The sequence below is a fragment of the Miscanthus floridulus genome, chromosome 9 (genome assembly GCF_019320115.1).
Source record: "Miscanthus floridulus cultivar M001 chromosome 9, ASM1932011v1, whole genome shotgun sequence".
Lineage (NCBI taxonomy): Eukaryota > Viridiplantae > Streptophyta > Magnoliopsida > Poales > Poaceae > Miscanthus > Miscanthus floridulus.
Window position 1 is genome coordinate 86,298,109 of NC_089588.1, and position 11,491 is coordinate 86,309,599.

General features: G+C 50.2%; 1 protein-coding gene across 1 annotated transcript; it reads right to left on the minus strand.

The window, feature by feature from the left end:
• Window positions 1-6,714: 6,714 nt before the first annotated feature.
• On the minus strand, window positions 6,715-10,559 carry LOC136482314 (long chain base biosynthesis protein 2a-like). The gene is made up of 12 exons (XM_066479529.1): window positions 10,025-10,559; window positions 9,851-9,916; window positions 9,324-9,412; window positions 8,968-9,113; window positions 8,758-8,882; window positions 8,568-8,661; window positions 8,317-8,480; window positions 8,001-8,162; window positions 7,783-7,909; window positions 7,510-7,676; window positions 7,200-7,307; window positions 6,715-7,095 (listed from the first exon to the last, which is right to left on the minus strand). The coding sequence occupies exons 1-12, from the start codon at window positions 10,148-10,150 to the stop codon at window positions 7,003-7,005; spliced, it is 1,467 nt and encodes a 488-aa protein (XP_066335626.1). The 5' UTR covers window positions 10,151-10,559; the 3' UTR covers window positions 6,715-7,002.
• Between the last annotated feature and the right edge of the window lie 932 nt (window positions 10,560-11,491).

The window sequence follows — 11,491 nt, forward strand, 5'->3', positions numbered from 1 at the left end:
CGCCGCTTTGACACCAAGGCGCTCCGCCCCGACTCAAGGGTCTCCAGGGACTTTTGGAGTGCCACCTCAGTGTTCGCCAGGGATTTTTGCAACCCTATCTCGGTCACTGCCTGGCGAGCCTTCACCTCCTCAAGCCCCTACTCAGTGGCGGTCGCCCGCTCTGCTGCGCGCTGCTCCTCCACGCACACCATGGCCACCTCAGCCGCCTGATCCTGGGACTCATGGTGGGCGGACTCCAGTTGATGCTCAAGCTCAGCCACCCGGGCATGCTCCATCTAGAGGAAACAGGACTTATGGGACGACATCCCCTTCAGACCCTATGAAAGCGAAAAACAAGCATGCTGAGGCAACCAACAACAGACTAAGAGATCAAGAACATGAGAGACTAACCTCTGCGGTGAGCTACAGGTCGACCTTGACCAACTGCTGCGTGGACTTAACCTGCTCCTGGGCATCCTCGAGCTTCGCCGATAGGTTGGTGAGATCGGACTCCACGGTGAGCCCTTTCTCCCCAAGGATGTCCCAGAGCTGACATTCCTAGGAATCCCGAAGGACGAACCATACCTTTGTTGGGTCCTCAGGGCAGGGCCATTCTAGGTCACCCTCCAGTAGCCTGCTGGAGGGCCCAGCCTCCGACCGAACCACCGCCAGCTCCCACGACAACGCTGGCAGCTCTGCCATGACATCTGCTTCATCGTCGAATGGGATATCCACCACCTCGGTTGCCCGGGCTACTGACGGGTGTTCTAACTCGGTCCTGGCCGCGTCTTCCCTCGGCACCTTCGGCTCCGACCACGAGGGTGAGCCGTGCATCCCTTCGCCCGACATGGTAGGGGTCTCGGTCTCCTTCTCCTCTTCCACCGCAGCTGGTAGAGGAGGGGCCGCAAGGGACACCACCGGTGAAGCCTCCGCCATCGCCACCGAGATCGCCGCCAGCACCATTGCCACCGCTACCGCCGTACTGACAACTGGCCCAGGGAGCACCACCCCCAAAAGGGAAGGGTTCACCGCCGCCATCCTGTCCCCCCCCCCCCCCGCCGCTCACCACAGCGCGCTGCAGGGTGGGCCTCCAAGCCTCCTACACAGGAGTTGGGGCGATACTCAACCCCATCATCGCCCGACCACTGACAAAGAGTACGGGTCAGCCATACACAAAAAAAGAGAATCAACAACAAGGTCGAAAAGAAACAAAGGAAAACATGTCAGGAGGTAAGCGGCACTACTCAGAAGCCAAGACCCGGCATCGACGTGCCCGTAGGGCGAGGACCGCTCCCGGGCTACGACCCGTGCCCCTCACTTTTGCTGGGGGCGGAGTCGTTCTGACCAGCTCTTGCCTGGCCTACGGGTCGCCATGACCTTCGGCTTAGGACGCGCCGACCAAAGCGGTAGGCGGGGCATCCTCCCGCTGTGAGTCATGCGCTGGCACCGGTCCCGGCGATGCACGGGTGCAAGCCCGCTCCTCTGACCGCCTAGCCTGCTCGGTTGCGCCCGCAGCAGGTGGGGACGAGACCGGCAACGCCACCGAGGGGCGTGGTGACCGTGCTCGCTTCACCTCTCGTTCACCGGCGACGTCTACGCTCATCGCACGCTTCCTCGGCATGGGAACCTCGACGCTCCTCTCTGCCTCCTGCTCATCACCAGCGGACATCGCCGCAGGGTCGCGATGCTCCGTCGAGGTCAAAACAACCTCCGGACTTTCCTTCTCAGAGAAAACCACGTCATCCACATATGTGGGATCCTCTGACTCGAGCTCGGACTGGACATCGCTCTTATTTTCCCCGACCTTCACGTGCTGGTCAATCTCCTTCTCCTTCTTGTACTTCCGCTAAGCCACCTCGGGTTTCTTTTTCTTCTTGGCATCTGCCGCCTCCTTCTGGGTGGCCTGGGTGGCCTGCCAAGCCACGCCCTCTGGCCCCTTTGGAAGGTGTGGGCGGGACCTGTAAGCATCAAGCCCCTATGCAACAGGCGGCTCAAGATAAAAAAAAGCAGGAAAGCAAAGGGGGAAAAGAACACAAAGTAAAGAAAGACGAGCAAACCAGTTTGGACGCCACCAAGGCATTGAGAGGTATGGGCTTTCCCTCGACCTTCTCTTTGGGCTTTAGTTGCAGCACTTGGTCAAGGCGATTCTAGACTTCGTCATCCGGTAGCTCCTCCAACGATGCACGATCAGGGTCCGACGCGCCGTTGTACCTCCACATCGGCTATGCCCTCTCCGCCAACAGAGCAACCCGGCGGCGGTAGAGGGTGTGGAACACTAGCACCCTATCAAGGCCACGCCGCATAAGCTTCTAAAGCTCCACCTCGATGATCTCCACCTTCTTCTTCTCTTGACGGGAACAGCACCATGACCAACTATCTCGCTTCTCTGGCCTCCCACCAGTGAATGCTAGGAACGGCGCCTCCAGTGGATTCCTGATATAAAACCACTCCCCATGCCACCCCCGGTTGGAGTCGTAGGGGATGTACATGGGATACGAGCCTCCCACGCTCGGTTTCCTCTGTAGGGCGAAACCCCCTACTGGTGCGACCTCAGGCGGATTCCCCACTAGCAAAGCTCGCCTAGAGAATAGCCACCGGAAGAAGTCTGCATGTGGCTCCATCCCAAGGAAGGCCTGGCAGACGATGACGAAGCCGGCGATGTGCAGCACCCCCATTGGATTAAGGTGTTGCAGCTCCAGACCCCACTCATTAAGGAGCCCACGCAAGAACCAATGCCCGAGGTATCCCAACCCGCGCTCATGGAAGGTGAGAAAGGAAACCACCTCACCAGGCCAGGGTTGCGGAAACTCCTCCCTCTCGGGAGCCCTCCAGTGCACCACCTCCTTCGGCGGCAAAAACCCCTTCGCGGCGAAGGCCTTCAACACCGACTCCCTCATGGTGGACGACCTCTAGTCCGACATCTCGCTCTAGGATCGCAAGAAGATTCATGAGTTCTCTCTTCTCACTCGTTCTGTCCCTTTTCTTTCTCCCTCTTTTCTTTCCTAGAAACCACCGTGGCTCCCAAGAACGCTCTCGGCAAGAAGGAAAAAGAAAAGGAGGTGGTAGATAAGGAATAGGCAAAAGAACAGGGCGAAAACCTTCTCCCTTCTCCTACTTAAGGAAAAGGGTGCAGCGGTTGGGAAAGGCGCGCCGATTAGGAAAGATGAAACGGCGGAGCAAAAAACCCTCTCTCTTTCCCATTCAATGCAGATGGGACGCACCCTAACCGATTAGACGCGCCCTACCTGACGGAACGGCGCCTGATCAGACAGGACGTGGCCTGGGCATGGCCCACCACTAACCACATGCCAACCACTATCGCGCGCCGGGCACAAGAACCAAAGCGCCACCACATGCAGGTGGCCCTCTGCTTCCCCAGGCAGGACATGGAAAAACCCAAAAATGGGATCTCTGCTAGGAGAGACCATCGGTCTTCCTAAAGTCGATCGAACGGCTCAGAAAAATGCACCGAGAGACAGGTAAGGAGCAAAGGGACACCCATGTAGGCTATGCCGACTCTGTCACGAACGACGAACACGGGTCCTAGTCAGACATTTTCGATTGGAGCTCTTCAAACCCCGTCACTCGAGTCATCAAGGTAACACTACCGACTCCCGCTATTTCTTTATTTAAATCATATCATACATCCATACGCGCATTCATTCCATACGCCCGTGCCCCCCGGACAATTCGGGCCCTGAACCACTCGGGGGCTCGGGAACTAAGCATCGCACATGCAGCGAAATGCATCACAACACTCCGTGTTGCGTCATGAAGCGGCAGTTGCCTCATTCGACATGAGCAACGACCGATCGGGGTTCGAAGGCTGGCCCATGAAGGGCTTGAGGCCGCCCCACGACAAACAAGAGCCAGGGGAGAAAAATGTAGATGAGCCCCGTGCGGCCCTCGCCCAGTCTGGCAGATAAGGTCATCTCAACCTTCTCGTTCGATCCTAAACCTCTGCCAAGCCCACAGAATCTCCATCGAGGGGAGGCCATTAGGCCACCCAGGTCGGTCTCCGGAATGATCTAGGCATCTGTCGGGTTGCAGATAAAGGAGCAGTGGAATGTCACAAGAGGGCTATGCCGACCCCATCATGAACGATGGACCCGGATTCCACTCGATCATACCTGTTAGCGAACTCACTGAGCGCGTCACTCGAGCCCGAGCGATCGGGACAAGCGACAAAACTCAGCCCCTCCGGATGTGAGGAATCGAGGATGGGGTAATGCACACAACTCAAACTGACCCCTACTAAGGCCCAACGGGGCTCGAGGGCTCAAGACACCAAAACGCCTAGGTCTGTGACCCCAAACTTGCCCCTTCAGGATCTACGACTCCGACTCACCCAATCCCACGGCGCGCACCGACGCTAAGATCCACGAGCACCGTCTCGTCCGATCTCAAAACTAACTAACTAACTGCCTCTGTTGCGTGGACTGCACCAAGGCCAGGGTCTGTGACCCCGAACTCACCCCATCCCTCGGCTACGCTTCTGACTAACTAAACTAACTATCTAGGTCTATGACTCTGAACTCACCCCATCCATCGGCTACGCTTCGACTAAACTAACTAACTATCTGGGTCTGCGACCCCGAACTCGCCCCATCAGGATCCACGAGCTCCAGCTCGTCCGATCCCAAAACTAACTGACTAACAACTAGGATCCGTGGCTCCGACTCGCTCGATCCCATGCGCGCACCAACGCCAGGATCCGCGAGCTCTGTCTCGTTCAGACCCTAAACTAAAAAACTATCTCGACTCTAACTCGCCCGATCCCGTGGCTCACACCGACACCAGGATCCACGACTCTGACTCCCGATCCCGCGGCGCGCACCGATGCTAGGATCCGCGACTACGACTCACCCGATGCCATGGCACGCACCGATGCTAGGATCCACGACTCCGACTCACCTGATCCCGCGGTGCGCACCGACGCCAGGATCCATGACTCCATCTCGCCCGATCCTTAAAAAACTAAACCGCCTCGGCTGCGCAACGACGCCTTGGTTGACAACTCCATCTCGACTAAAAAACACGCACACACACGCACTGACAAAAACCCCCAGATGATTCTGCCCGAATCGACCGGGGGCTCAGGGGCTACACCCGCGGGTGCGCTCACACGCACCCGCCGACGAAACGAAAGCCTCCCCCGCTGGCAAAACAACCCCCCCCCCAAATGATTCTGCCCGAATCGCTCGGGGGCTACACCCATGGGTGCGCTCGCGCGCACCCACCATCAAGACAAAAATCCCCCAGACGATTCTACCCGAATCGCCCGAGGGCCTGGGGGCTCCTGTCGGGTTCATAAACCCAGGGTCCCTCACGGACCGGCTTCCCAACAGGGGCTCGGCCCAAGCAAACAACACACAAACTCCTGGCCGGCCCAGGTATCTAAACAACAGGCCAGAAGGGCAATCTAATCACCGACCGGAAGGTCTGGCCGAGGAGGAACATCACCTGTCTTCCAACTCCGGCCCACCTCTTCGACCGGAGCGCTCGCTCCGGTATCTAGCCCACCTCCGGATGGCCTCTTTGACCAGAAGGCCTGGACCAACACCGCTTCCGACTCCGACCTGCGTCTCCAACTGGGGGTGCGCCAAACCCCTGCTCATTGCTCTCCTCTGACTGGCGCAATCAGAGCCGACTGGAACCAACCGACCGGGGACGCCCGCTCGGTAAGGACCAGGGAACGAACGAAGAAAGCAAGGCAGGGCACACAAGTCAAACCGCAATACCGGGGTCCGTACCCTGAGCACATGTAGAAATAGTACTCTGCGACCTCTCTGGCACGACAGAGCCTAAAACAGTGTTGTAGGCGTTGACGTTTTCCCCTACAGTATTGTGGGCGCTATTAACTCCCATACGGTAAGGCCCCCCATGTCTCTGGGCATCAACAGTGTTGTGGGCGCCGGCTTTTACCGTACCAGGAGAACATGGTAAGACTCCTCACATGCCTCTGGACATCAACAGTATAGCAGGTACCGACATCTGCCATACCTGAACAAGACGACGTAATCTCCACGTGCATCTGACATCCAACAGTGTTGTGGGCGTCTACCATCATCCTGTACCCGCCGGCGTGGGCAACAAGGATTAGAAACATACGTACTCTCCCTCTCATTTGTAAGGCCATCCTCTTCATCTATAAAAGGGGATGCACTCTCTCCCAACAATGGCATTCAAAATCATTCTAGATTCATTAGATCGACCAAGTTCACTAGTACAGAACCGCTAGGTTTAAACCACAAGCACATGCTCGAACGCTTAGTTCATAACGGGGCTCCCGTCACTCTCGGCAGGAGTCGGACCGGATCTCTTGTACCTCCATCATTCTCCTTCTCGTTTGTAACCCCACTACAAACTTTGAGCACCTAGACTCAGGAATAAAGTCACCAACCAACTCAAACTGGACGTAGGACACGTTGCCTGAACCAGTATAATACCTGTGTCATTGAGTGCTAAACCACCTCCGATCACAACGTATGGCAAAACTACAAATATTTATTTGTTGATCACTTTCTGCACCGATAATTAGCTAAACTTTAACAGGGAAACCAAACAGGCCCTGAATTATCAAAAAAAAAATTAATAACTTAGCTGAATAATTGGTAACTTCATCTAAAGTGTAAAGAGACATCTACTGGTCCCATATAACATAGACTGAATACAAAAGGTAAAAAATACATGAAAGCAAGAGGCCTTCATAGTCGTCAGTGGTCTGCCCGGGGAAACTCAGCAACGTTCAACTAAAAATTTATATTGCCTCCAATTATATTACATATTGGGAATCGATTAACAACAGAACAACTGAATTTCAACCAGCTATACACATTTGGAAGAATAGTTGTACAATCAACAAATAATAGTCAGCTAATACGACGGATCCTGGACTCTTGCGTATCGACAAAATCCCAATGAAACTGCTCAATGCGTGCTTGTTTCCATAATGATTTGTTGATAACTCCAAAAGGGATTCTAACAACTCCAATCACTCATGGGGCGATTCAGGGTTCATTCCTACTCCAGCTTATCATGATCAGCTTCAGCGATCTTTGGTGGTTCTGCAGCGAAGTACTTGATGCCTACAAGGTCACCAACTCTGCTGATAACCTGAAATTGGGTTGCACGGACAAGAAACACATCAGTTCAGCTCTATTTATGGCTACTAGAATAAAATGAAGTATTTATGCAAAAAATATATATATAACACTCACATCAAGGGCTTTCATCAGGTCCTCCCTAGTGTGTGAAGCAGAAATGCAGATTCGTGCCCTAGCAAGAAGAAGAGGTGTCGCAGGAAATGCCACGGTAACAACAGCAACCTGAAATATAAGCATCTTATCAGTAGCATGACAAATAGGAGGAATGAAACCGATGGGTGCAAATAGTGATGCATATGGACTACATGCAGATTGCTATTAGCACCACAATTCTCAAAGAAAGTAATATTTTAAAAAGAAAACTATACCAAAAGCATAGTGCTATTTGGATCTTCAGAATATTCAGACAAACTCTACTACTAACCTTTTGTCTAAGGCATTCCCTAGAGAATGCAGGAATCTTAGCCGGATTGTAAAGCATTATGGGCATGACAGGAGAGTCATTGTCACCAAGAACCTCAAAACCCATCTTCTTGAGTTCTGACCTGAAGAAATTACTGTTCTCGCGGATGCGTGCAAGTTTTTGGGCACCTTCAATATATCACAAGGAAAAAAAGAATTATTTAATTGAACATTAACACAGGTACAAATGAAATGAAAAGGGAAAAAGTAAGTGTTAAAAAAGCTTGTTTAGTACCTCTGTTGGAGCCATCCTCCCCAAGGATAACTTTAATGGCAGAGATAACTTGTTGGACTGCTGGTGGTGACATGGAAGTAGCATACAGATGGGCCGGACAACTCTGCTTCAGGTGCTGAATTATCTCCTGAAAGTCATAGTGAAAAGAATCAGCCAGTCTTCAACGCAGTCTTACCATGTAGTACAGTCATAATATGGTTGCTTTCAGAAGTATGCACCTTTGATGCGGCAATATATCCACCACAAGATCCAAAAGACTTGGTGAAAGTACCCATCATTATATCTACATCAGCTGGGTCAACCCCAAGGAGTTCACAAACACCGCGGCCAGACTGCCCAACAGCACCAATGCTATGGGCCTCATCCAGATATGTGTAAGCCTGTTTCACAAAACAAGGAGTAAATGAATATGACTGCTATGGGTGGCCAGAGGGCCAGTCCTCGTTGTTCCACTCAGTTAAGGTTATCAATGGACTGAGAAGCAGAAAAGAGTAATTTATGTGCCAAACTTAATTACAAGAAAATTCTCAAGACCTTGTATTTCTTGCAGACAGCTATAATCTCAGGGAGTTTACACAGCTCCCCTTCCATGCTATAGATACCCTCAACAATGACAATGATCTTCTTCCATGGTCTGTGTGTCCGTGGTTGACCACCAGCTATCTGCTCTCTCAGGACCTCTTCCAAATGAGCAGGGGCTGTAAGATTACATCAGCCATTGTAAGTCATTATGAATAAGATAGACCAAATACTGATCTGCATTGCTGAAATTCGCAACAACTTACAGTTATGCTGGAAAACCCTAACAGTTGCACCGGATCCTCTCGCGCCATTGACAATTGAGTTATGATTCAGAGAGTCACTAATTATCAGCCCACCCTGGAATATTGCAAAAAGGTAAAATAAATAATCAGCCCTTGGTTTAGATATAGTAATCACCTCTGTTTAGCCACATTTTTAAGCATTTGATCAAACCTTTCCAATTAGGCAGGGAATGATGGCAGAGTTTGTAACATAACCCATGCCAAATAGGATAGCAGCAGGCTTTCCAACAAAACGCGCAGCCAACTCCTCCAGCTCAGCATGAAGCTTGGTTGTACCTGTTACAAGATGGAAGGGATCAGCTTAGTAGTTTTTGTTCCTAAAAAGTTGTAAAAATATAAGCATGTAGAGAATGTAGAGTACCGCCATCAACACGGACACTGCAGGTGCTTGCTGAGTATTTCTTGAGAGACTCAATAACGCGTGGTGTGCAGTACTCATCTGCTGCAGCAAAGCCAAGGTAGTTGTAGGAGCCCAGGTTGAGGCACCTGGTGGTATTTGAGGTACACCTGCAACAATAAATCAATAATGAGCATTAGGGACAGTTGAAACTTGCTTTTCATTCCATTACTTGCCATAATTTATGTCTGAATGATCATTCATTCCCAATTTATACCTTGAAAAGTGGACGAGACATAGTTAACTATGTTTAGTCTATTGTCATATTGGCTAAGCTGAACTTATTTCCCATAAATTAGAATAATAGAATAAATGCTTACTGTAATGTCTTGTTATTGTCATTTGAGGTGCGCTCAACAACATCAAACCATGAATCTGGTGCACTTGCGATCGGCCTACCAAAGCAATCCTATAAAACCACAAAGGACGGATTGGTTATATCCAATACAATCAGCAATGAAGTAGCTGAAGGGCTCAATCTTGCTTTGCAAAACAAACTTGAATCCAACATTAACCAGTAGAATACATCTAACTTACAGCTCACCACAGTATTTCAGAATATAGTATTTTGGTCTAGAATAATATTCAAAGCAAGTTTATCTGTTCACTAGTGTCAGGTGCATAAGACATTCAAAGGCATGAATAATAAGCATAAAAAAATTAGGGAAGATTACATTTAAAATGCTCAAAGATAAACAAAAAGAATAATCTTTGAACATAATAGCCCACTTCAATGTGCTCGGATTTCTTAATAATACGCTCCAAATATATACCAGGACAGCCTATTTTCAAGATAATGCAGAGAAATTTCTTCAGACATCAATGAATTCGGATGTGTTCATCTCACCTGGATCCGCAGGTACAGGCGCCGCACATAGAAATCCTCCAGGCCCAGGCAGATCGGCGCGTACCCCTGCACGAAGCCAAACGCCGAATCAGGCTTGGAACACCAAGAAAAATTGGGACGGAATCTCCAGGATCCGGGTGGGGGGAGGCGGAATTCGGCCGGCCGGCCGCGTACCTTGATGTTCTTGGCCTTGAACCAGTCGACGAACTTGCGGAAGAAATCCCTGAGCTGGCCGAAGGCGAAGAGCAGCCCGTAGCTGAACAGCGTGGTCAGCGCCGTCGTGTACGGCAGCCTCACCATCTTTCCCCCTCCTTAATCCCCACGGGGTCTCCTCCTCCGGTTGCCGAGACGCCTCCTCGAGCTCCCCGCGGAAATTATCGGACTTTTTTGGCCCCGAGAGCTCGTTCGACAGAATTCGAATCCTTGGCTGACCCCGAATGCTGGGTGTTCTCGGATTCCAAGATGGTTTCTTGGAGATCTCCCCGGCTGGCTGGCTGGCTGGCTAGCTAGCTGTGGATTGCGGTGAGGCTGGAGGGAATGAGGCGTAGATGGGGGAGAAGGACGCGGGGAGAGGAGGGATTTAAGGGAGGTGGAGGTGGAGGGGGTCGTCAATGGCGACTGCGCGACCAAGGGAAGAGGAGGTGGAAGGGTTTGAACGTTGAACGCGACGGGGATGCAAGGGAAGAACGGGAGGAAGGAGACAGCCAGCCAGCCAATGAGGGAGCCAATCTGTAAACATTCCTGCAATTGTTTTTTCTCTATTTATTTATTATTGTATTTTTGTCTCTACATGAATGTTCCTGCAATTGTGCATTTAGAGGAATTTCAGTGGAGTTTGTACAATAATTGTAAGAAAAAAGATTCAAAGTAAGCAGTGCACTGTCATGGGATGACGACACACGTTTCAAAGATGGTGATCAATGTTGTAAGATGACAATATAGTTCTTGAAATATGCCATTGATTGTCGAAATATAATAGCTCACTGTCCCATTTTGATCTTGTGGTTTTTTATATGGAAAAAGTCTACTTAATCCCGCACCTTTCATACTTGGTCTACTTCACCCCCAACTATGAAACCGTCTGTTTTACCCCCTGAACTTTCTAAAACCGTCTATTTTACCCCCTGGGCGATTTTCAGCGGCGGTTTTGCTACAGTAACACCCCTGAACTTTCTAAAACCGTCTATTTTACCCCCTGGACAGCTTTCAGCGGCGTTTTGCTACAGTAACATCGGGTCGGCTACAGCAACGGTGGGTTTGCTACAGTGCCATCGTTTTTGAATTTTCTTTTTTTTTTATTTATTTTCGATGATTTTTTAAAAAATCATAGTAAATCATAGAAAAGTCATAAAATGAAAAATCTAATTTTATTGAACTCCACATGAGTAGATCTACACAGTGAATATATAATACGGTATGCTTTAGTACAATTTTTTTGTAGCTTTAAATTAATTGAAAAATCTAATTTTGTTTGTAATTAATTAGAATTTATCTATAACTAAGTTATACATAGTCCAATGAGTACGAAATTTTTACTATAGTTCAAGCATACAATAATTAGCGTACTATAAAAATTTCACCACAATTGAACCATAAAAGCTGCAGCTATGAATTATTCCAATTAATTACAGATAAAATTAG

Excerpts from the sequence above, each read along its gene's own strand:
- LOC136482314 (XM_066479529.1), bottom strand. The coding sequence starts at position 10,150 with ATGGTGAGGCTGCCGTACACGACGGCGCTGACCACGCTGTTCAGCTAC. Across the intron at positions 8,662-8,757 it reads TTCCCTGCCTAATTGGAAAG|GGTGGGCTGATAATTAGTGA; the intron begins GTTTGATCAAAT and ends GCAATATTCCAG. Across the intron at positions 8,481-8,567 it reads TAGGGTTTTCCAGCATAACT|CCCCTGCTCATTTGGAAGAG; the intron begins GTAAGTTGTTGC and ends GTAATCTTACAG.